The 22600-nt window shown below is 39.4% G+C and overlaps 1 protein-coding gene and 1 pseudogene across 2 annotated transcripts in view; both read right to left on the bottom strand.

Moving 5' to 3' along the window:
• Window positions 1-22225, bottom strand: part of COPB2 (COPI coat complex subunit beta 2) — a 35573-nt gene extending 13348 nt beyond the window's left edge. Inside the window, exons 1-9 of the mRNA XM_081105738.1 lie at window positions 22122-22225; window positions 13293-13430; window positions 10063-10149; window positions 9732-9858; window positions 8508-8656; window positions 6065-6211; window positions 3392-3491; window positions 2661-2803; window positions 2242-2441 (exon numbers count right to left, since the gene is read on the bottom strand). Of these exons, the coding sequence (XP_080961864.1) occupies window positions 2242-2441; window positions 2661-2803; window positions 3392-3491; window positions 6065-6211; window positions 8508-8656; window positions 9732-9858; window positions 10063-10149; window positions 13293-13430; window positions 22122-22124 (1094 nt within the window). The 5' untranslated portion in view covers window positions 22125-22225. The remainder of the gene's footprint in view (window positions 1-2241; window positions 2442-2660; window positions 2804-3391; window positions 3492-6064; window positions 6212-8507; window positions 8657-9731; window positions 9859-10062; window positions 10150-13292; window positions 13431-22121) is intronic.
• On the bottom strand, window positions 4129-5520 carry LOC308530090 (vesicle-associated membrane protein-associated protein A-like; annotated as a pseudogene). The gene is made up of 3 exons: window positions 5439-5520; window positions 4835-5398; window positions 4129-4139 (listed from the first exon to the last, which is right to left on the bottom strand). The product of its transcript is annotated as a vesicle-associated membrane protein-associated protein A-like (transcript).
• Window positions 22226-22600: the final 375 nt, after the last annotated feature.

Genomic DNA, 22600 nt, shown 5'->3' with positions numbered 1-22600 from the left:
TTGACAGTTACAACTGAACCTAGTATCTTTTAAAGTTATACATTTCTTTGAATACAGAGCTAGATATATTCTACCCAACAAATCCAAAAACCACTATGAAGATGGGTTACTGCTGTAGTGGCTTTCTCTTATCAACAGAGGATGAGAATAGCTGAGATGCACAGGGAGGGTTCCAATAATTTAACCAGTATTTGTTACACACCAAGACGCCTAGCGCTTTGCTCATTACATTTACACCATAAGAAGGCACTATCTTGCCCTGCCATTGTGGCTCAGTGGTTAAGCATCGACCCATGAACCAAGAGGTCACTGGTTCATTTCCCAGTCAGGGCACATGCCTGGGTTGCAGGCTTGATCCCCGATGGGGAGTGTGCTGGAGACAGCCGATCAATGTTTCTCTCATTGATGTTTCTGTCCCTCTATCCCTCTTCCTTCCTCTCTATAAAAATCAGTAAGAAAACATTAAAAAAAAAAAAAAGGCACTATCTTGTGCAAGACTATCTTCATTTTAAAACTGATCATTCAGCCCCAGCCGGTTTTGCTCAGTGGACAGAGCATCGGCCTGCAGACTGAAGGGTCCCAGGTTCGATTCCAGGCCAGGGCACATGCTGGGTTGCAGTTCAATCCCCAGTAGGGGGCGTGTTGGAGGCAGCCAATCAATGATTCTCTCTCATCACTGATGTTTCTCTCTCTCCCTCTCCCTTCCTCTCTGAAATCAATAAAAATATATATATTTTTAAAAAAACCAAAATACCCCTGATCATTCAAATGAAAAAAAATCTCACTCCAGCCCTAGCTGGTATGACTCAGTGGATAGAGTGTTGGCCTGTGGACTGAAGGGTCCGGGGTTCAATTCCAGTCAAGGGCACATGCCCAGATTTCGGGCTCGACCCCCAGTAGGGGGCGTGCAGAAGGCAGCTGATCAATGGTTCTCTCTCATCATTGATGTTTCTCTCCTTCTCTCTCTCCCCTCCTCTCTGAAATCAATAAAAATATAAAAAAATAAAAAAAATCTCACTGCAGTTTTTAATGAATGTTAAATTTATCAAAATAAACAGGATATTCTATCATTTCAATAATGAGTATAAATAGAATGTTGCATAGTCAAAATTTTCTCAATAGATATAAAGCAACTCTTTAAAATTTCTAATTTAGAACACTGTATTGGCTGTTATTGGATTGCCAAAGGTGAATGCAAAACTTACAGCAAAAAATGTCTTTTGATATTAAAAAGAAAATATATAATGTATTCTTAATCTTCATAAAAAGACTTTTTTACAAATACCATTTAGTGAACTAGGCAGCATACTTGGTTTACATACTTTGTCTTTTTTTAATACTCAGGACATTATAAAATGCCCACATCTACTGTAAAATAATTATTTTATATGTTTTTATATGTTTATATGATTTCAGAGAAAGGAAGGGAGAGGGAGAGGGATAGAAACATCAATGATGAGAACCATCGATCAGCTATCTCCTGTATGTCCCCTACTGGAGGTCGAGCCAGTAACCCATACATGTGCCCTGACCAGGAATCGAACTGTGATCTCCTCATTCATGGGTTGACACTCAACCACTGAGTCACACCTGCTGGGCTGAAATAAATTTTAAAGCTCCACAGGCTTAAATTCATTGTGCTAGCAACTCTTCTCTCATAAAATGTTTGATGATTTATAAATCTTACGAGAGAAATAGAACTGATGGTTCAAATTACAAAAAAAAAAAAAAAAGAAAGAAAAAGTTATTGCCAATCCCAAAACTTTTCAAAAGACGTACTAGTGTGTGTGTGTGTGTGTGTGTGTGTATGTGCGTGTGTGTATGTATGTATGTATATATATATATATATACATATATATATATATATATATATATCTCAGAGCCAGCTTTTCTTCTTAAGAGCACTGAGTCAGCAAATATTGAGAGGGCACCTACTGCGCCTCAGGGTAAGACATGACCCTTGCTCTCAAAGGACCACAAGGACACAAACCCAACACATCTGAATAAGAGTAACTGTTCAAAACTGTGTGGTGGGACCAGGCCAGGAAGGCAAGTATGTGTTACCTGGCATGCCACCTCGATCCACTGGTATGGCTGCTGGCAGCTGTGCTGAGCATTGTGCAGCCAGGGCAAGAGCTCAGTGAGGGATGCCCACCACAGGGAGGAGTGTACATTCTGTGGCTCCTCAAACCTGCTCTGGCACACACACAAGTTCAAAAGGAGATTTTGGTGACAGCTTACCGCCCATTAGGATTGTGCTGAATAGTCTGAGGGTATATTTCACAACTGCCCATATCCTTTACTGCCAGTGGCAATCTTTCTCCATCTTTAATTTCAGCATCGCCCATTGCTTTGAGGTTGGCCTGCTGGACTTCTGAATGCTTGGCCCAAATTATCTTTCCATTGGCATCCATGGACATGGCAGGTTCCTCCCGACCAAGCTGGAAGAATGACAAATGACTCTCAGCAATGAAAAGGAAAAGCAAAACCACAACAAAACTTTTCCCTTCTTCCGCTTCAAACCTCCAGTGCTTACTCTCTTGTGCTTAATAAAAGCAGCAGCAGTTTAACACAACTGGTGACTTGGAAAATGACTGCACTAAAACAATGATTGCTTCCCCGATGCTCACCTATTCAGAGACAGTATAATTAGTGATTACCTTAACAATGATACTCCCTTCGTCATAGCCCAAAGCGACATTATTGGACCCTCTCAGACTGGCCACACACCACACCCTCTCCATTCCATAATTCAATGTGCTCTCGAGGCGATACGTGCTTGAATGCCATATACGCACAGTTCCTAAAAAGAAGAATGTGAACATTCGCTTTTAATTTGAATAACCAACAATGAACTGTGTCAGGTGAATCAGATGCAAACAGGAAACACTTCCTGACATGGTAGCTTAACTTTTTATAAAGTGACATAAATAAATTAGTAATAGAAAATTAATAATCAACTAAGAAACGTCATTTTAATGTGAGTTAATAATCTGCTGGCTACAGTGCTTACTGTGTGCCAGGTGCTTTATACATGTGATTTCTCCTCATCCTCTTACTGTAATCCTGTGAGGTGGGTATGTCTATTCCCAATTCATAATTCACCCAAGCCATATCCATGATGTGGCAGAACCTGAATTTGACTCCAGGTTTTATGCACCAAAGCACAGGTTTGTTCAGTTTTTCTCTAGGACTTCTAGATGTCCTCTTGTTTGAGTAATAAGAGTCAAAACACATTAGGATGATGATGCCGTTCCTTTACTCTTTTATAGTTTAAGTATTCTACTCCAATAAAAATATTAAAATTTATTGGAATATTCCAATTACAATGCAGGGGTCTACCTGACCTAAATATCCACTTAGTCATTATAAGCATACATTTCCAACTTACCATCTTCTGAACCTGTGATGATGATTGGCAACTCAGGATGAAAACTGGCACAAGACACATTTTGGGCATGTCCCTCCAGTGTCTGCACACATGTTTTATTCTGTAGTGAAAAACAAGTAACTATCTCATCCTTAATTTTGCTAGTGCATAGACATATAAATTATAGTAGTGATGACAATCTAAATAGTTTTCAGTATAGACATTCTTGAAATAGAATTATCTTGTGTATACATATTTCCTCTTATTATTTCATAGTACAGGCAAATGTAAATGTAAATATCACATTTAAAAATGAACACACACACACATATACATGATCCTGGTTTGCATCTGAGTATTTTCCCCAAAATTCTTAAGTGTCTTGAATGCTTTTATCCTGTATTTAAATACAAAAATGGTTTCTAGGTCTCATTTTATTAAACTGCTCAGGGAAATTGTTATGTGAGAAGCAAAAAATAAATAAATGTAACAAAATCTTGAAGATAAAAACTATAGTAACAAGAGTTCATAACTAGGCTTATAAGAGCCTATGTGGCAAAACGGTTGTTTCATGGCTATATCATGACATCATTCATTCATCTGCTAGTTTTCAAATATAAACAGAAGCCTGCCCAGGATGATACTAAAGGATTTAAGAATTCACATTAATTATAATAAAATTTTTTTTTTAAATCTGTTAATAGTTTTATTTCTTTTAATGTGAAATACCATGGGACAGGATTAGAAGGATGGAAAATTTAGTCAATAACTGCCTCACAAGGGATAAGAAAAGTTCTGCAGCCAAGCCGGTGTGGGTCAATGGTTGAGTGTTGACCTATGGACCAAGAGGTCACGGTTGGATTCCCAGTCTGGGCACATGCCCCGGTTGCAGGATCCACCCCCAGTAGGGGGTGTGCAGGATTCTCATCATTGATGTTTCTCTCTCTCTCTCTCTCTTCTCTCTCTCTGAAATCAATAAAAATATATTAAAGAAAAATTCTGCCATGATATTAGCGAAGATAAAGGAGAAAAGTTACATTGTGAGAGGTACCATTTCCTCACAGAATACCTCTTGGCATTTCCTGAATGAGTGAAATTAGTAATCTAAATAAATAATATTTTGAGAAGAGCAACAGATAAAATTTAAAGGGATTATTAAAATAATATCTACAAGACTGAACAATTCTTGAACTCTTATTAAAACCACTAAGAATGAACAATTCTCTTTTTGTGAATTTCATAAATGACTAAATGTGCAACTGACATCTGCTAGTGATGATCTGGTAATACACAATTTGTTTTTATTGTGTTTTCTAACCGTAAGAGATTAAAAGCAAAGCCTATATGATGCTGTACACACATAAAAAGTGGTCACCGGGGGCCACATTACCAGTGAAATGTTAGGAAAACCAAGCTTTATCTGGTCAAGAGAAAATAAAAGAAATAGCACTCTGCATGCCTCACTCAACAAGATGAATTTCCCTAGAAAGAACCCAATGAAAGTGGCTGCAATTACAAGAAGTCAAGGAAAAGGACTGGAGGCGTTATCGCTGAAGGATGCAGTGCGGCTGACCCAGGTTGATGAGTGTGCTACTTCCCTGAGCCTTAAGCCTTCATCTCTCAGCTGTCGATTTTCCTCTAACAGCTTCATCATTTCTCCCTGAAGTCTTTTACACTTCCATGAATTTCCTTGTTTCAGTATCACTGAATGAAACACTGTGTGGTTTTGGCATGGGTCCATCTTGTTTAGATGCACTCAGCGGAACAGCTTTGCTAGGTTCCATATCATTCAATTTATCATTTTCCTTGGCATTTCAAAAACACACCTCAATTTAGAATCCATTAATTCATTAGGTTTTTGCCTCTTTTCACACAGTGCCTACATCTGAAATGTTTGGTGGAGCAAAAATTGTACCATAAACTTGTGTTTACTCTTCATTGGGATCACAGTGAAAAGGCTGCAGCATTACTGAAACGATCACAATCAGCCCGGATCAATAATTCCACTGCTGGGCCTCACACAGTATCCTAGCGGATGGATTTCCAACTTAAGATTTGTAGTGCCTACCTCTGTAATGGCTGAGCTCTGTGGGAAGGTGGAGGGCCAGGATCTGCTCGTGCTCCGCCACGGCACCAGAGGCAGACGCCATCAGACAGTGCAGAGCAGTGCAGGGACAGGGTCAGGGGCGTGGCCGTGGGGGCAGTTTGCTGGCTGGGGACGGGAGACTATGGGGGCTATGGCTTGGCCGAGCTCTTATGATGTGGCCAGTTCACGACTCCCACATCCCAGCGCCCACCATTATGTCCTGGGTTGGCAGGCTACCGGCTGGGTCAGCAGCTCTGGATCTCACAACTGACTCAATCCCACACCAGCTGCTGGGGCCACACGCACTGCAATCCTCAGTGCCCCGTGTGAAGACTTCTGAGTGCCTATGAGAGCGCTCTGGCAGCCAGGATCCCAAAATTTCTAATTTCTACTATTAAATAAACATGACAGCATTTTACTTTTAAACTGTGTTAGACATTTGTTTTCATTTTTATGGGAGATTCTGGGACCACAGTTTAGGTAAAATACTAAGGCCTTAAGTTATTACACTATGAACAGAGTTCAACAATCCAAGTTTTAACTGTCCTATAAGAAACAGTAAGAAGCACATCTTACATATGTCAAGTAAAGTTATAAAAGAAATGTACCTGATAGTCCCATATTTTAACCAGACGGTCATCTGCACCTGAAATAAGGTATGGTTTGTCGCCACCACTGTAGTAATCAATGCAATTCACGCCTTTCTCATGTCCCTCCAAAGTGAAGTTTGGTGATGAAGAGCCCAGCTGCCACACCTTCAGAGAGCAACAGCACCGCCAGTCAGTATGGGGTCTTGCTATTCAGGAGATAGCTCTACCATACCTCTGACAAAGTACGTAAAATGTGAAAGCGTACGTAAAATGTGAAAGCCCAGGAGAGAGAAGCTAAAGAATATTCATTCTTTCCACCCATTTGTCTTTGTTCTTTCTCACTTTACCTGAATTTCCAGGAGGCAGAATCATTATGGTGTAATCTGAAAATGCCAATTTCCAGGCTTTAATCCCTAGCGATTATGATTCAGTGGCTCTACAATGAGCCCAGGAAACTAGATTTTTAACAGACACACCAGGTGACCCACAGGCTACACTTTGAGAACAACTTTAAGGGTAGAAAATGATTTTATGAGAGATTTAATATAAAGCTAATGAAATTTAATAAGATCTATTAAAAGGAGAAAATTACAGCTTAAGTGAAAGTATGTAAAAGTAGTCAAACATTAGTATTGACTTCATCTTTACAAATATTTAATAAGTGCCAAATATATTGGGAGACCCTGTGAGAAATACAGATGTGTAAACAAATGTTTGCCAAGTACTGTATACAACAAATTACTACAGCCAAAGACAAGACAATTCTTATTCTCAAGATATACCAAATTTAGTGAAAAAAATTAACCACTAAATTTAATTCAAAGTTTCCAATCCATATCAAAAGCAAGGACAATGCAATGAAAGGAAAAAAGAGTAAGGTCAAAACCCTAAGATGTTCAGACATATAACATTTAATAATAATTAAATTGTCAAACAATTAACATACAATATCCTATATAATAAAAAGGTATATGCAAATTGACCCTAACAGCAGAATGACTGGGAATGACTGGTCACTATGACACACACTGGGGGCAGACCACCAGGGGGCAGACGCTCAATGCAGGAGTTACCCCCTGGTGGTCAGTGTGCTCCTACAGGGCGAGCTCTGCTCAGCCACAAGCCAGGCTGACGGCTGCCAGCACAGCGGTGGTGATGGGAGTCTCCACCTCCTCAGCAGCGCTAAGGATGTCCAACTGCACCTTAGGCCTGCTCCCTGCTGGCTAGTGGACATCCCCCAAGGGCTTCCAGGCTGCCAGAGGGATGTCTGACTGCCAGCTTAGGCCCATCCCCCCCCCCCCCCCCCCAGGGAGCAGGCCTAAGCCAGCAGGTGGACATCCCCTAAACCAGGGGTCCCAGATTGCAAGAGGGCACAGGGCTGGGCTGAGGGACCCCCCCCCCCCCACTCCCAGAGTGCACAAATTTTTGTGCACTGGCCTCTAGTTATGCATAAAAGAAAAAATGTTATATAAGCATACACATGTAAGCAAAAGTTAATGCAATATGTCATTTTAAATCTATGCACAGAGATATTTTAAATATTGTAATGGAAAAAGGAATATGAGTGCACTCACTGCAATACATTTTTAGCATCTGTTTGGGGAAGGAGGGTGACACACAGTTCCTGCCCCAAACATCAACATTTCAGGGAATAAAAATTTCCAAAGGCACATTATTATTCAATGTGAAGGCCATTAGGAGAGGCAAAAGGCAATGGAATGAATGGGATGAGCATGGATGTCTGGAGAGCTTCTCAGAGTAAATAACTGTGCTAAGCCTTGAAGGATGAGTAATTCACCAGAGGAAAATAAATCAGAAAGGGAGAGTAAAGCATACTGCAGGCACAGGGAATAGCTAAATAGGGTAAGGTTCTGTGAATATTCATGGTATCTACTAGTATAGAGAATGGTGGCTAGACCAGGGTTATAAGAGACATCTCTAATATTAGCTGAGAAGCCACTGTATTCTACATTAGGCATTTGAATTTTATCCTTAGGTTGGCAACTGGTAAGCTAGAGTCCATGTTTTAGAAAGTTAACTGGCAGCAGTATGGAGAAATAGAGTAAGAAAAAGAGAATGGAGGCAGATAAAATTTAAATAATAAACAGATTCATAATCAGCAAAGGTCAACAACAAATACACTAAAAGGAGAGGAAATAGTAACCAAGAGAAGATGTGGGCATTTTTAAAATTCTGGGTTTGTAGAGGTTTAAAAGTCTTACAAAATATTGCTTCCACATGGTAAAACATCTCTTCATTAAGAACACTGAGTTGCCACAATATTTTTTCTAAACAGAATATGCCTTTCTGGATCAAAATGAAGTCCTGTTTTGACTTCAAAATGAGCTACTGAGAGAAACTTCAAAGATGGGAACAACTTTCTGGGCAGCAAGGAGTACAATACCTAAAACCACTGTATTTCACCAATAATCATAACTGACACAAATAGTAAACACCCTACCTTGATAGTTCTGTCCAAAGATGCGCTGGCAAACTGATTGTTATCTTTGGGGTTGATCACAATCTGCATAACATAATGGGTGTGTCCTTCAAACACTTGTGAGCAAGACCATTTTTTATCCCAGTCCCAGAGCTTAATAAGCATGTCATCTAGGCCAAAAGAAATTCTCAAGTTAATTGCAATTTCTGTTTCTTTCATTCAGAAATAAGAAATCTCTGAGCCTTTTAAGGCAGAACAACAATCATTTTATGACTTACAGAAACAGTGTCAGATTTGAGTAGATATTTCAAAATCCTCATTTATTCTAAGAATAAACTTAACTCTCTTCAGAAAGTAGAGATAAAATAGAGAAATTACTAATAACAAATATAAAAATTTCATGAAAAAATTTAAGACAGACACTTTACAGGATGACAAAAGGGTAATGCAAGTTTGATTAGAATATAAGTATGGCCCGGGTGGTGTAGTACAGCGGTTGAGTGTTGATCTAGGGACCAAGAGGTGACTGGTTCGATTCCTGGTCAGGGCACATGCCTGGGTTGAGGGCTAGATCGCCTGTGGGGGGCGTACAGGAGGCAGCCCATCAATGATGTTTCTCTCTCATCAATGTTTCTATCTCTCTATCCTTCTCCCTTCCTCTCTAAAAAAATTAATAAAAACACTAAAAAAAAAATGTAAATATGACTGAACAATGATGGCAATGACTATTAGGGAATAAGCAGTTCTCTTATGCTAAAAGATTGGTTTTAAAAGTTTTGAATTACTTCTCAATTTTTAACTTAAAAATGTTTCTAAGAGATATTACCAATTCAGTGCAACTTGTTTTAATTGCCCTCCAAAAGGTCCACTGTTTTATACATAATACCAAGGAGCAAACTAGTCTGAACATAAAGGTAAAACTGACTAGGGTATATGGCAATCTGCCCAAAGCTCCCTCATCAGCATGTAAATGAGCTGTCTGCTCAGATGTTTAAGCATCTAGACCTTCAGATCTTCCCTGACAGGAATTGAAGCAATTCTGCTATACAAATCCTAAATAGAGTTGATGTTTCATTAAAATATAAAAAGTACACAGCATTGATATCAAGTTAATGGATTTAAATAGTTTAAAGGCTGCTTGGAATTAGAACTCTACTTGTAGCAGCAGTAAAGAATTGCATGTCTCAGTGAATGAAAATAAATTACTCTAAGAGATGCACATGAACAAAAGAGGTCACCTCTTACCACTGCTAGTGAGAATGAAAGGCTGGGTTGGATGAACAGCGATACAGCGAATGTAGTCTGAGTGCGCTTCAAACATATGAACTCTCTCCAGAGTATTGTAATTGAACACTCGAATCTGCATGTCATCCTAGAAATGGAAATTTAAAAACTATCATTACTGTTATGAAGTAAATTGCATGAAAAAATACACTACACGCTCGGGGTATAAAGCCTATGCTTCAAAACATTGCACTAATTTACAAAACAAATCAAAAATCAGAATTCTGCAACTAATTTACATAATCTTTGACCAATTCAGAAAATGGGATTAGAAATTCATATAATTACTTACCGCTCCTGTCACAACCCAATTCTTTCTTGCAACAAACTTTGCAGCTCGAACAGGAAGGTCACATACTTCAAATGTTTTCACCAGCGTCTTTAAAATTTAACAAGAATATACACTTTGAGTTATGGGAAAATAACTGAAAAATCTATTCTATTTTAAACATCTAATTTAAAAATATTATTAGGCTAAAATATGAAAGCTCAGCAGTCAAGTTAAAAGGAAATAGATCATTTTTTTAACAGGTTCAAAATTAAAATACTTATAAAAAAATAAAAGAAAGTGAATGCTCACAAGATGAAATTCCAGATCCTCTGTACTCCCGCATTTCCCTACTTCTCTAGCTTCATCTTTGGCTACTCCCAAACTTACCTTTACTCCTGTTCCCTCTGCCTGAAAACCCGCCCAACGGCTCTTATACTTCCCTATTATAACTTAGCACCACTATAATTATGTGTTTAATATCAATCCTTCCTGCCAAGCTCTCCGAGGGCAGGAATCTTGTTCACTACTATATTCCCGAGTCTAAAACACTGACCGGAAAACAACCAGTGTGTTATAAGTATCTGTTTAATGAACTAGCTCCTAGTTTCTTCTTTTTAAAATGAAACCCATAAACTCATAAAATAAACTCACAAACAAGAAACAATTCTTTTGTACACTTTAGCGTATGCTTCCATACAAATGTTATTTATCTCTTTTAGTGAAATAACTAAAGAGAAACAGTGATGTAGATGTTCCTTCAAGCTGCTCCAAAAGGAGTGATATACACAGGATAAAGGTAAAAATCTAGGAGACACTCCTAGAAAGAGCAGGGATGAATGCATTTCTTTGTTCTCCCACTGTGATTCCTTGTTCTTTAAAATTCTGAAAAATCAAACTACCGTTTTTCAATCTCTTTTTTTGTACTATAGAGTAATAAAAACAGCACATTTTACTGACTGATTAACCATGTGAACGAAACAAAAAGAACAGGGACTAGTTCATCAAAACTGTTAAGCCTACTACCCTGCTTTGGGAAGCTTCTTCAAATATTGAATAATTGGGGACATTAACTCCAACCTGTACAGCTGCTACCAGTTAACTGTGACAGGGACACTGAGAACATAGAAATACAATCTATAAGATCACAGACAAATTCACTAAAACTCACGAGGAGCCAACAAATCCAGGGATCTGGTGAGCAGTAAAAATAAAACAGCTGTAGAACCAATAGTCAAGGTTCAGGTCCACGTTAAATGCTGTAGTTGGTTAAGATGACATGAGAGCTGGTCTCTTTACTCTAAAAGCTAAGCAATCTAAAGAGAGGGAAAAACTACACATTCAACATATAAACACCCAATGTAAGTTAGGAAAAAAATGACCAACACACAGGTCTCATACACAATTTTACCTAATTTGATTTAACCCTTTTGACAAGCTTGTGATGCAGGGAAGGAAACAATCTCATCTTCACTACAGATAAGTAAACTGAGCCTCAACATGGTTGAAAGGCTTGCCCATATCATTTAATTAGCAGGATGGCTTCAAATTCTAACATACTGATTTTTTAACCATTGTAGGTACCACCTTAAAAAATATATAATATCTTCTTATTTGAAGTTCAAGTACATTTGAATTTATTTCCAAAACCCTTTTTATTTTTTTTCAAGAATTTTGCTTCCAATTATACATGAGTGGTAAAGTGACTCCTGTTGGTGATAAACAGGAAAGAAAAACAATCAGGAAAAACCAAAAATAGATCAACCATTCAACAAAGACTGAGTAGGCACAATGAGCCTGACTACCAGGTATGCGCTTGGAGCAATAGTGGGAACTAAGACTAGGATAATCCCTGCCCTTATAGTACCTCCATTCTTGAAAAAAAGAAAATTAAACAATTTACTACTGATGAGATAAATTATTAAAGCACAAGCAGATGGCCTTGCAGGGCACATAAGGGTACAAAAGAGAAAATCAAGGCAAAGTAGATGGCCTAAAGTAGAATTATGTTACAGTAAAGCCTAGAGAAGGGTAAGGGAAATACACCAAGGTTTTAGAAATTAGTACAGAGCTGAGAGGTAGCTAAATGGAGCTGACAGAGGGGATCCCTAGAAAGAAGTAGGAAGTGTGGTGGGGGTGAGGGGAAGCATCAGCAAATCTGTTAAGCATAAAATCAGAAAGGTTTCAAACATTTAGATGAAAAAGTAGACCAAAAAGAAAAGAAAACCATATGAAACAGAATGCAGATATCTGCATCAAGGCAAAAGGAATTCACAAGGTAAAGATCTGAAATTGCAGAAGACAGAGATCAAGAAATAGTAATACAGTAATAAATGGAATGTTTATTATTCATTAGTTCAACAAATAATTATTGAGCACTTACAATGGGTCAGGTAATATTTTAGGCACATGGACGCAGCAGAGAACTAAGTGTTAATGTGCATAAAATGTCACCAATGGGGCCTTTAGTGTGCAGTCATTACTGCTTCATTTCAGTGATATAAGCTGTAACAGTATTTTTCTGTTTACTCCTGACCTTGGTTGACGAAGCCTATTTTGCTATCTTAAATTCCTCAAATGTGAATATGTGAATTTTCATCTGTATTTAATAACTTAATCTTGGACACTGCGGATAATTACTGTATAAGCAGACATAACTGTATGGTAAAGTGCTGACTATATGTTCTTTACTTTGAAAGAAAAAGATTAAGGATGGTCAAGAAAGATTAGAAAATATGAGATAAACTAATTTGAAGGATACATTATTTACTCATATGAAAAAGAGAACAAAACAAGCATTTAAGGTAAATATTCTGTAAAATGCATATTCTAATATGCGTAATCAAAAGCTGACTACAAATATTTCGCTGATGTAATTTAAAATTTGTATGGCTGATTGAAAGTTATTTACATACCATATTAAGCACTGGGAGAAAAAATTTAAAATCCCATTCTTGAGATTGTTAAAATATTCAATAAATGGAAAATTAAGTACTATTAATTACTTACTCATTGGTGTCGGTTTCCTTAATCTCAAAGAAAAACTAATGCTCCATACATAATAATTTAACATTTAAATACTGCATAATACAAGCCCAGAACAGTATCTCCTATGTTCCTCTTTATTGAAAATACTTTGTAACAATTTGAGAAAGCAATCTGAACATAGCTACTGGACTCTGCTATAGTTCTTCTTTCTCATTATAAACATAGTCTAACACAGCATTTCTAATAAAGTCCTTAAAAATTCCTACCTGTGTTTCATGATTCCAAACACACACACTGCCATTGTAAAGACTCGCTAACATCCATGGCTCTGTGGGATGCAAATCCACACTCTTAACTCGATCAGACCGAGCAGTTAGCTTTCTCTTGATATCAAGTCGTAGAGGCTAAGAAGAAACAACATTTAAAAAAATGTAAATTGCTATGCCAAATAAAATGTTTGAGATTGTAGCTAAAAACAGTGTATTAACAACAGGCTTACAAAACAATTCAGTTATTGCTTTGCTAAATTGTAGAGTTTCAAGTCTAAACGTCTGGATGGAGAAGTAGACCAAAAACAACAACAAAAACCCAGAATACATGTTACCTGCAAAGCAAAGAAATTCACAAGGTAAATTCTTCTACTTCTTCACTTATATACACAAAAAATATAAATATTTAAAAATTTTAAATTTATAGCTGAAGTTGTCAAGCACTTTGGTCTCAGGACACATTTATACACTTAAAAAAGTATCTTAATAAAGCTTTTATATGGGTTATATCTATTGATATTTACCATGTTAAAAATTAAAACTAACAACTTAAAATATTTATGTATTAAGTCATGTTCAAATAACAATAAACCCATCTCATGTTAACTTAAATAACACACTTTTATGAAAAATAATTATATTTTCAAAAAAATTTAGTGAGAAGAGTGGCAATGTTTCACATTCTTACAAAACTTTAAATTCTGATTTAATAGAGAATAGTTGTTTTCTCATATCTGCTTAGGTTTTCAATATGTTGTTTTGGTTGATGCATATGAAAACACATCTGGCCTCACAAAGATATTTAGTTAGAAAGAAATATTTTAACTTTTTTTCAAATAACGGTGGATATTCTTCTTTGATAACAATACCAACACTTAACAAGTGGTAGTTTTTTAAAGGTCACTTGCAATGTAAAATCTGAAACCATACAAATGAACTTTTTACACTTTACTTAAAACCCATTGATCTATTTTGAATAGATCCATGCATCATTTTGTAACATCATGCACTGATCATTTGGAAACAGTTGCTTCACTGAATTATGCAAATCTTCCAAATGTTGACATAGTTCATTACATGGTATCAGAATCACATTCATTAACATCACCACCAACTTCAACTGATTTTTTAAGAATTACAAATCTGTTAAGGTCAGTGATAAAAGTTTTCTAAAATTCTAACTCACTGAAAAGCTCTAATTTTATTATTAGCAACAAATACTGTCAGGGATCAAATAACTTGTTTCAATTTTTAGAAAATGTATGCCAAATAATCAAGTCTGAGCAACCACAGTTTGTCAGCCACTATTACAAGTAAAGCTAGCAACACAACAGAAGTGCCTCATGCATACTTCCCATTCCATCACACAGAATAATTAAAAGTTGTATACACAGTGTTGAGATGTGATAAAATTAATAATTTTTATTGCTTCATCAATGACATTCTTAATGAAACTGGCTCTTTAGATAAAATTGTGTGACAGTGAAGAAATACACTATCAGTACAATTTGGTGACACTGGCAATTTCACCTTTCATTACTTTTACAGCATCAGATATATGTTACAAATATCAACACAGTAAAAAAGGCCCATAGTGTCTTACTATTAGGAAACATTTTTAATTTGTGGACCTTCTGAAAAAATATGGGGACTCCTACGAGATCATAGATCACATTTTCAGACCCTGGGTTTATAGACTATCTAGTAAATAAATATAAAATATCTACTAAATCACAAATTCTTGCCCATGTCATTAGTATCACACAAGAAAATATTCTTAAGTGTTATTCATGAAGTCTTAGTAACACTAAATTATAGTATTAATCAAAACAGTATAGTATTGGCATAAAAACAGACAGATCAATGGAACAGAATAGAGAGCCCAGAAATAAACCTACACATATATGTAGTCAAGTAATCTTCTATTTATACTAATAAAAGAGTAATATGCTAATTAGACCAGGACACCTTCCGCAGACCTTCTGGATGTCCTTCCAGATAAAGCTGGGGGCTTGGCAGGCCTGCAAACCGCCCCTCAGCCCCTCGCCCAGGCCGGCCACGCCCCCCGCGGGACCCTCACCCCAATGGGGGATGGCCAGCCTGCAAATGGCCCTCAGGCTCTTGCCCAGGCCAGCCACACCCCCCAGTGGGGAACCCCCACCCTGAAGGGGGTGTGGCCAGCCTGAAAACGGCCCTCAGCCCCTCACCCAGGCTGGCCATGCCCCCCAGAGGGAACCCCCACCACGACAGGGGTGGCCAGCCTGCAAACTGCCCCAGGCCCCTCACCCAGGCCAGGCAACCCCCACCCTGATCCAGAACCCCCTTCAGGGTAGACCAGCTGGCCCCCAACCATGCACCAGGCCTCTATTGTCTATACTAATAAAAGGATAATATGCTAATTAGACTGGGAGACCTTCTGGACATCCTTCCAGACAAAGCCATGGTGGCGGGGCTGAGGCAGAGGCGGTTAGGGGCGATCAGGCCAGGAGGGGAGGACAGCTGGGGGCGAGCAGGCTGGCGGGGGGGCAGCTGGGGGTGATCAGGCCAGCAAGGGGAGGCAGTTGGGGGCGAGAAGGCCGGCAGGCAGAGTGGTTAGGGGTGATTAGACAGGCAGGCAGGCAGGCGAGCGGTTAGGAGCCAGCAGCCCGGGATTGTGAAAGGGATGTCCAACTGCCGGTTTAGGCCCGAACCCTGTCAGACATCCCTCGAGGGGTCCCAGATTGGAGAGCGTGCAAGCTGGGCTGAAGGACACCCCTCCCCATGCACGAATTTCATGCACAGGGCCACTAGTATATATATAAAAGGCTAAGAGACTGGCCAACCGGCCAGTAGCTATGATGTGCACTGACCACCAGGGGACAGACACTCAACGCAGGAGCTGCTGAGCGACAGCAACTTTGCAGAGTGCCCTCTCCCACTTCCAGACCCCTCGGGGTTGTCGGAGAGCCAGTTTCAGCCTGATCCCCGCAGGCTAGGCCAAGGGACCCCACCTACAGGAGGGACCCCACTCACTCCGCAGACGTCCTTCGAGCTGCGGCGCTGCCCCAGGTGCGGCCAGGGAGGGACCATGGGAGGTTGGCTCCAGGGCGTGTCCAGCCCATCTTGCCCAGTCCCGCCCCACCAGCCACCTTCTAATTAATTTCCTAACAATGTGCACGAATTCTTGCACCAAGCCACTAGATTGTGATAAAGGAGTCAAGAATACCCAACAGGGAAAGGCAGTCTCTTTAATAAATGGTGTTGGGAAAACTGATAAACACATGCAAAACAATGAAGCTGAACTCCTATCTTACACCATCCATAAAAATTGACTCAAGACTTCAATGTAAGACCAGAAACCATAAAACTCCTAGAAGAAAACATAGGAACAAAGCTCCTCAACATCCATCACAGATATTATTTTTTAATCTGATACCAAAAACAAAGGCAATGACAATAAAAATAAATAAGTGGGACTACATCAAACTAAAAAGCTTCTCCACAGCAAAGGCAACCATCAATAAAATGAAAAGGCAACCTACTGAATGAGAGAAAATAATTGCAAATTATATATCTGATTAGGGGCTAATAGCCAAAACATATTAAAAATTCCTACTACTCAATAGCAAAAAACAAAAAAAACAATCCAATTTAAAATGGGACAGATGATTTGAATAGACATATTTCTACAGAACACATATGGCCAACAGGTATGTGAAAAGATGCTCAACATCACTGCTCACCAGGGAAATGCAAGTCAAAAACCACAGAAGAGCCCTGGCTGGGTGGCTTAGTTGGTTGGAGTGTCATCCCATACACCAAAAGGTTGGTTATGAGTTCAATCCCCAATTGGGGCATATACAGGAGGCAACTGATAGATATGTTTCTCTCTTTCTCAAATCAATAAAAACATATCCTTGTGTGAGGATTTAAAAATAAAAATACATACATACATATATACATACATAAAACATATTCTTGGGTGCAAATTAAAAAAACACACACAACCACCACCACACTATAAGATAAACCTCACACTTGTTAGAATGGCTGAATCAAAAATACAAGAAATAACAAGTGTGGGTGAGGATACAGAGAAAAGGGAACCCTTGTGCACTCTTGGTGGGAATATTAATTGGTGCAGCCACTATGGAAAACAGTATGGAGGATCCTCAAAAAATTAAAAAATAAAACTACATGATACAGCAATCCCACTTCTGGGGATTTATCTGAAGAACATGAAAGCACCAACTCAGAAAGGTATCTGCACCCATCAATGGGTAAATAACTATGATACACATACACACACAATGAAATTTTATCCAGTCATTCAAAGAATGAAAGCTTGCCACTGTGACAACATGGATGGATTTTAAGGGCATTATGCTAAGTGAAGTCAGACAGAAAAAGACAAATACTGTATGATCTCACTTATACGTGGAATTTAATAAAAACAAACTCATAGATCTGTTCATAGAGAAACCATTGGTGGTTGCAAGGGGCAAGGAATAAGGGATTGGTGAAATGGGTGAAGAAGTCAAAGAGTTTAGACTTCCACTTATAAAATAAGTCATGGGGACAGTATGATGACTATAATTAATAATACTGCATTGCATATTTGAAAGTTGCTATGTATTCTGATGGATATTAACTGGACTTACTGTGGTGGTGATCATTTCACAACATGTATATACAAATATCTAATCACTATATTGTGATTATTGCTATATTTCAATTATATATTGAAACTAATGTGTTATATGTCAATTATACCTCAACAAAAATAAATCGAGTTCTTCAGAGGAAAGTAGATTTATTTTGGCAATAATGCTAGACAATGTAATGTGTAATCAATACGGGTTATATCTATGTCCACGAAGGCCTTTGGAGTCAAATGGGAGTGGTTATATTATTTTAATGAATTTAAGTTACGGGAACCTAATGGAACGTAGAACAATTTTAAACAAGAACTAAAATACTCCCTCTCAAGCCAGAAAATACTAATAGTTTAAAATTGTCTTTTTCAACCTGGATTCCTTGTCTAAACCACAGAACAGAAAATGATTTAAATAATTTCTTAATTCTCCAAAAGGTACCATTCCAGGAGAAAAGTTAATTCATTATATACATGATGCCTTATGGCAGTAGCCTTAATTCTCTCTTTTAAAAGCAAATTGAGGAAGACTGATTTAAAATCTATTTCCCCTTCAACAGGTCTTAAACACAAACTAAAAGTTTATCTGGCAAGGTGAGTTACCATCAAATTTTTATTTTTGTGAACATCCATGATGCTCATGAACGGGACAGAAATTTAAGGTTACTTTTCAACACAAAATGAAGATCACTAGATAATTTCTGCAGAGAGAATTTCCTGAGACAAAGCAAACACCTCACAAGGCTTTTGTTCATATTTTGGCATCTGTATCAAATTTGGGTCACTGATTACTTCGAACCGTGTTCTTACGTCTATACATGCCTTTCCACTTTTACCACCAATCTGTACCTCTTAATTTACTTTAAAAGATCTGAGTTCTCTGGCTCTTCTCTATGATCACCACAACCATGTTTCCACTGTCATACCTTCCTCTCCATCTCAAACTTTCTACTTTCAAACCATCACCTTCACATTCTTTGCTCATTTAGGGAAGCAGAACCTTTTACTACATCCATTTCTGAATTTTGCCCCATTAATTATCATCACAAATTTTTAACTTTTTCTGACCTCTTCAGAGTCAACAAACATGAAGTGTCTGTTATGTACCAGGAACCATGGTGAGGGCTTTCACTAAGCCAGCATATCTCCTATTTTTCCTCTACTAAATGAGGAAATTGGACACTTACAAACTGTGTATATTTTATCATTAAAAGGTTTTAAATAACTGATTATCTAAAAAACAGTGCTCCAGGAAGGTGAGACAAGGGACTGAGCAACCTCAGTACACTTTTGAAAAAAAAATACAATTTTTATTTCAGAGAAGAGGGAAAGATAGAAACAACCATGATGAGAATCATTGATCAGTTGCTGCCTGAACGCCCCCTACTGGGGACAGAGCACACAACTGAGGCCTGTGCCCTGACAGGGAATGGAACTTTGACCTCCTGGTTCGTAGGTCGAAGGTTACACTGGGCCACACTGGCCCGGCAACCCTAATATACCTTTACCTATGCCCAATGCACAAATTCTAGTTTCAAAAGCACAGCCAAGAGCTCTTGCTATAATTCTCCCAACATTTAAGTGACTACTTGGAATGAGACATTGTACCAGGCACTCTGGAATACAAAGATTAAAACACTCGAACTGAACCCTCAATTCTAAATTACTCCCTCCATCTTCCCAAAGCTGGATTCATTTAGTGCTCAGCTGAAATCCTTCTGTCACCAGTATGATCTTTCTTATTACCCTAGCTAGAAGTAACCTTTCCTATGGGATCCTGTAGATTAAATTTTCACCTTTAAAAATAATACAGTCTCTATTTCTAGAGTAAATGTTCTTTAAGGGTAGGATCATTGCTTATTCATGACTTTATCTCCACAGCACCCTATATAAGTATATAAGGATACCTCGGAGATACTTCAGTCTGGTTTTAGATCATTGCAATAAGACAAGTCACACAAATTTTTTGGTTTCCCAGTGCACGTAAAAATTATGTTTACACTATACTGTAGTCTATTAAGTGTGCAATAGCAGCATTGTGTCTAAAAAACAATACCATAATTTAAATACTTTATTGCTAAAAAAATGCTAAACATCGCCTGAGCCTTCAGCAAGTTGTAATCTTTTTGCTGGTGGAAAGTCTTACCTTCAATTTTTAAAATACCCGGTTTTTGTGAAGTGCAATATAGAAAAATAAAATGAGGTATGCCTGTATTTAGGTATGAGGGTTTAGGAACAGACATTACAATCCAGGTCTAGAGAATCATGTTGAAATCAAATTTCAGTTCCACCATTCATTTAAAACGTGCAATAGTGGGCAAGTTTACCTAGCTTCTCTCAGGCTGGACACAAGTAAAAGAGGGATAATACGCCGAAACCGGTTTGGCTCAGTGGATAGAGCGTCGGCCTGCAGACTGAAAGGTCCGGGGTTCGATTCCGGTCAAGGGCATGTACCAGGGTTGCGGGGACATCCCAGTGGGAGATGTGCAGGAGGCAGCTGATCGATGCTTCTTTCTCATCGATGTTTCTAACTATCTCTATCCCTTCCTCTCTATAAAAAATCAATAAAATATATTAAAAAAAAAAGAGGGATAATACAATTATCTGTTTCTTAGTGTTATGAGAATTAGGAGGCAAAAGTTTAGCAAAGTGCATGGAACATAGTAAACACTTTATGGTAAAGGAGTAAATGAATAAATTCATTCTGGATATTACACAAAAGATTTAAAATGTATTAAAGAATAAAGGAGCCCTGGCCCAGTTGGCTCAGTGGATAGAGCATCGGCCTGCGGACTAAAGGGTCCCGGGTTCAAATCCGGTCAGGGGCACATGCCCGGGTTGCAGGTTCGATCCCCAGTAGGGTGCAGTCAATGATTCTCTCATCATTGATGTTTCTATCTCTTTCCCTCTCCCTTCCTCTCTGAAATCAATAAAAATATATTTTAAAAAATGAAGGAAATATTTCACTATAAAAATACATTCTTAAATGCAAAAGAAAATTAAATTATGAGCCAAGGGCCTTTTCCAAAAAAGGTCACAAGCCCAAGCAGGTCGTCGGCAATATGAGGTGGTGTAACTAAGTGACTGGAAGTCTTGTTCAGGGCTCTTAACCTGGGGACCAAGCAAGTTCATGGATGAGATTGGGGATGGGGTGTCCATGAGCAAACCCACTGAAATGTTATGCAGCACTGTGCTTCTCTATGCATTTTTCTGGGAGTAGCTATACTTGCACCAGGTTACCCACGGAATCAATCTCTGTTGTACTTCTGTCTCAATTTCCCTCGTACAAACTTAATTACAAGTTTAATTTTCTAATTGCCAGATGAGGAACTTGGACTTAATACCTAAGCTTCAAAATCTTTGAACCTGTGCTTCACAAGCAAAAAAAAAAAAAAAAAAAAAGCAAAGACAGGATAATGTTTAAATATAAAATACTGACTTCCTTACTTTTTTTTCCAGAAAGGATATATTCACACTATTGTTTTTTTTTTTAATTAAACACTCCTGTAAAAAAGTATTTCAGGGCATTTTTGAGGGTGAGAACGATGACCAAAAAAAAAAAAAAGTGCTGTCGACTGCCATTCTTACCAGGCACCATATTTGCAAATGCAGAAAGGCAAGCCGGCTTTATGAACTCTCTCACCCTTCTTTTCCCCCTAGAAACCTAAGTCATAATCGCAAAGCATTTAAAATTCCACTTTTGACTCCATTACACACTTTGTTTTCTTTCTCTCTTCTGCCTCTCTGCTTAAGTCCGCAGTCTGTGGTCAGCACACGCGACACCAGGAGTAAGTCCCACCTGAGCGCAGGGCCAGCTGAGGCCGTTTGAGGGCAGAGCGCGGTAACTACGCCAAGGCCCCCAAGTCCGTTTTCCGCCTCTGCATCCCCTGCCCCGCGGACCCCCCTCCGCCCCCGCCCCGCAGGCTTCAGGAGCTGACACAAGCCCTGGGCACCCGAGGAGTCGGAGACCCCTCCACGCCAGGTGCTGCTGCCCTAAACCACCGCGGACTCCTGGGTCCCACCGCCCCCTCACCAACTCGCACTAGACCAGGACCCCACAGGCCTGAGGCGGCGGCCACGTCGGGACCCCAGGCGGCTTCTTACCGCGACCCCCCGTCCAGGAGCCCCAGGAATGGCCCCCCCCCAGCACCCGCCCAAGGGACCTTGCTCCCCACACCAGGGTCTGCACCTACCATGGCTCTGTCGGTTCGAGCCCAGACGCCCTCACTTGCAACCGGCGACACAGCCCCTGCAGAGACCCGCGGACCCGCTGACCGACCGACTGACGTGGAACTTCCGGGAAGCAGTTCTCGCGATAGGAGACCAAGACGCGAGCGCCTGCGCCAACCCGGAGTAGGACTGACGTTGCTCAAGCCCCGCCCCAGTTTCCTAGGCAACAGGGCCCGCCCCAAGGAGCCTAGCCCTCCCGGCTCAGCGAGGGCAGGTGGGGTGTGGCCTGCCGCGGCTGAGTGTGGATGAGAATCTGAAAACCAAGAGCTAAAAAGGATGGGAAAAACGGAAAGGTTAATTCCCGCTGGACGCCGAGGACTCGGGTGCAGAGGCTGAGAAGCGCGTGGGGCCTGCGCTGATTCTGGCTAAGCAGAGGGAGGCGGGGAGGGAAGGCGAGGCAAGACTCTACCAGTGGTTCTCAACCTTCTGGCCCTTTAAATAC

The sequence above is a fragment of the Myotis nattereri genome (genome assembly GCF_964212035.1).
Source record: "Myotis nattereri genome assembly, chromosome: 14".
Lineage (NCBI taxonomy): Eukaryota > Metazoa > Chordata > Mammalia > Chiroptera > Vespertilionidae > Myotis > Myotis nattereri.
The sequence above is the reverse complement of the archived record's forward strand: the minus strand, read 5'-3'. Positions and strand labels throughout refer to the sequence as shown.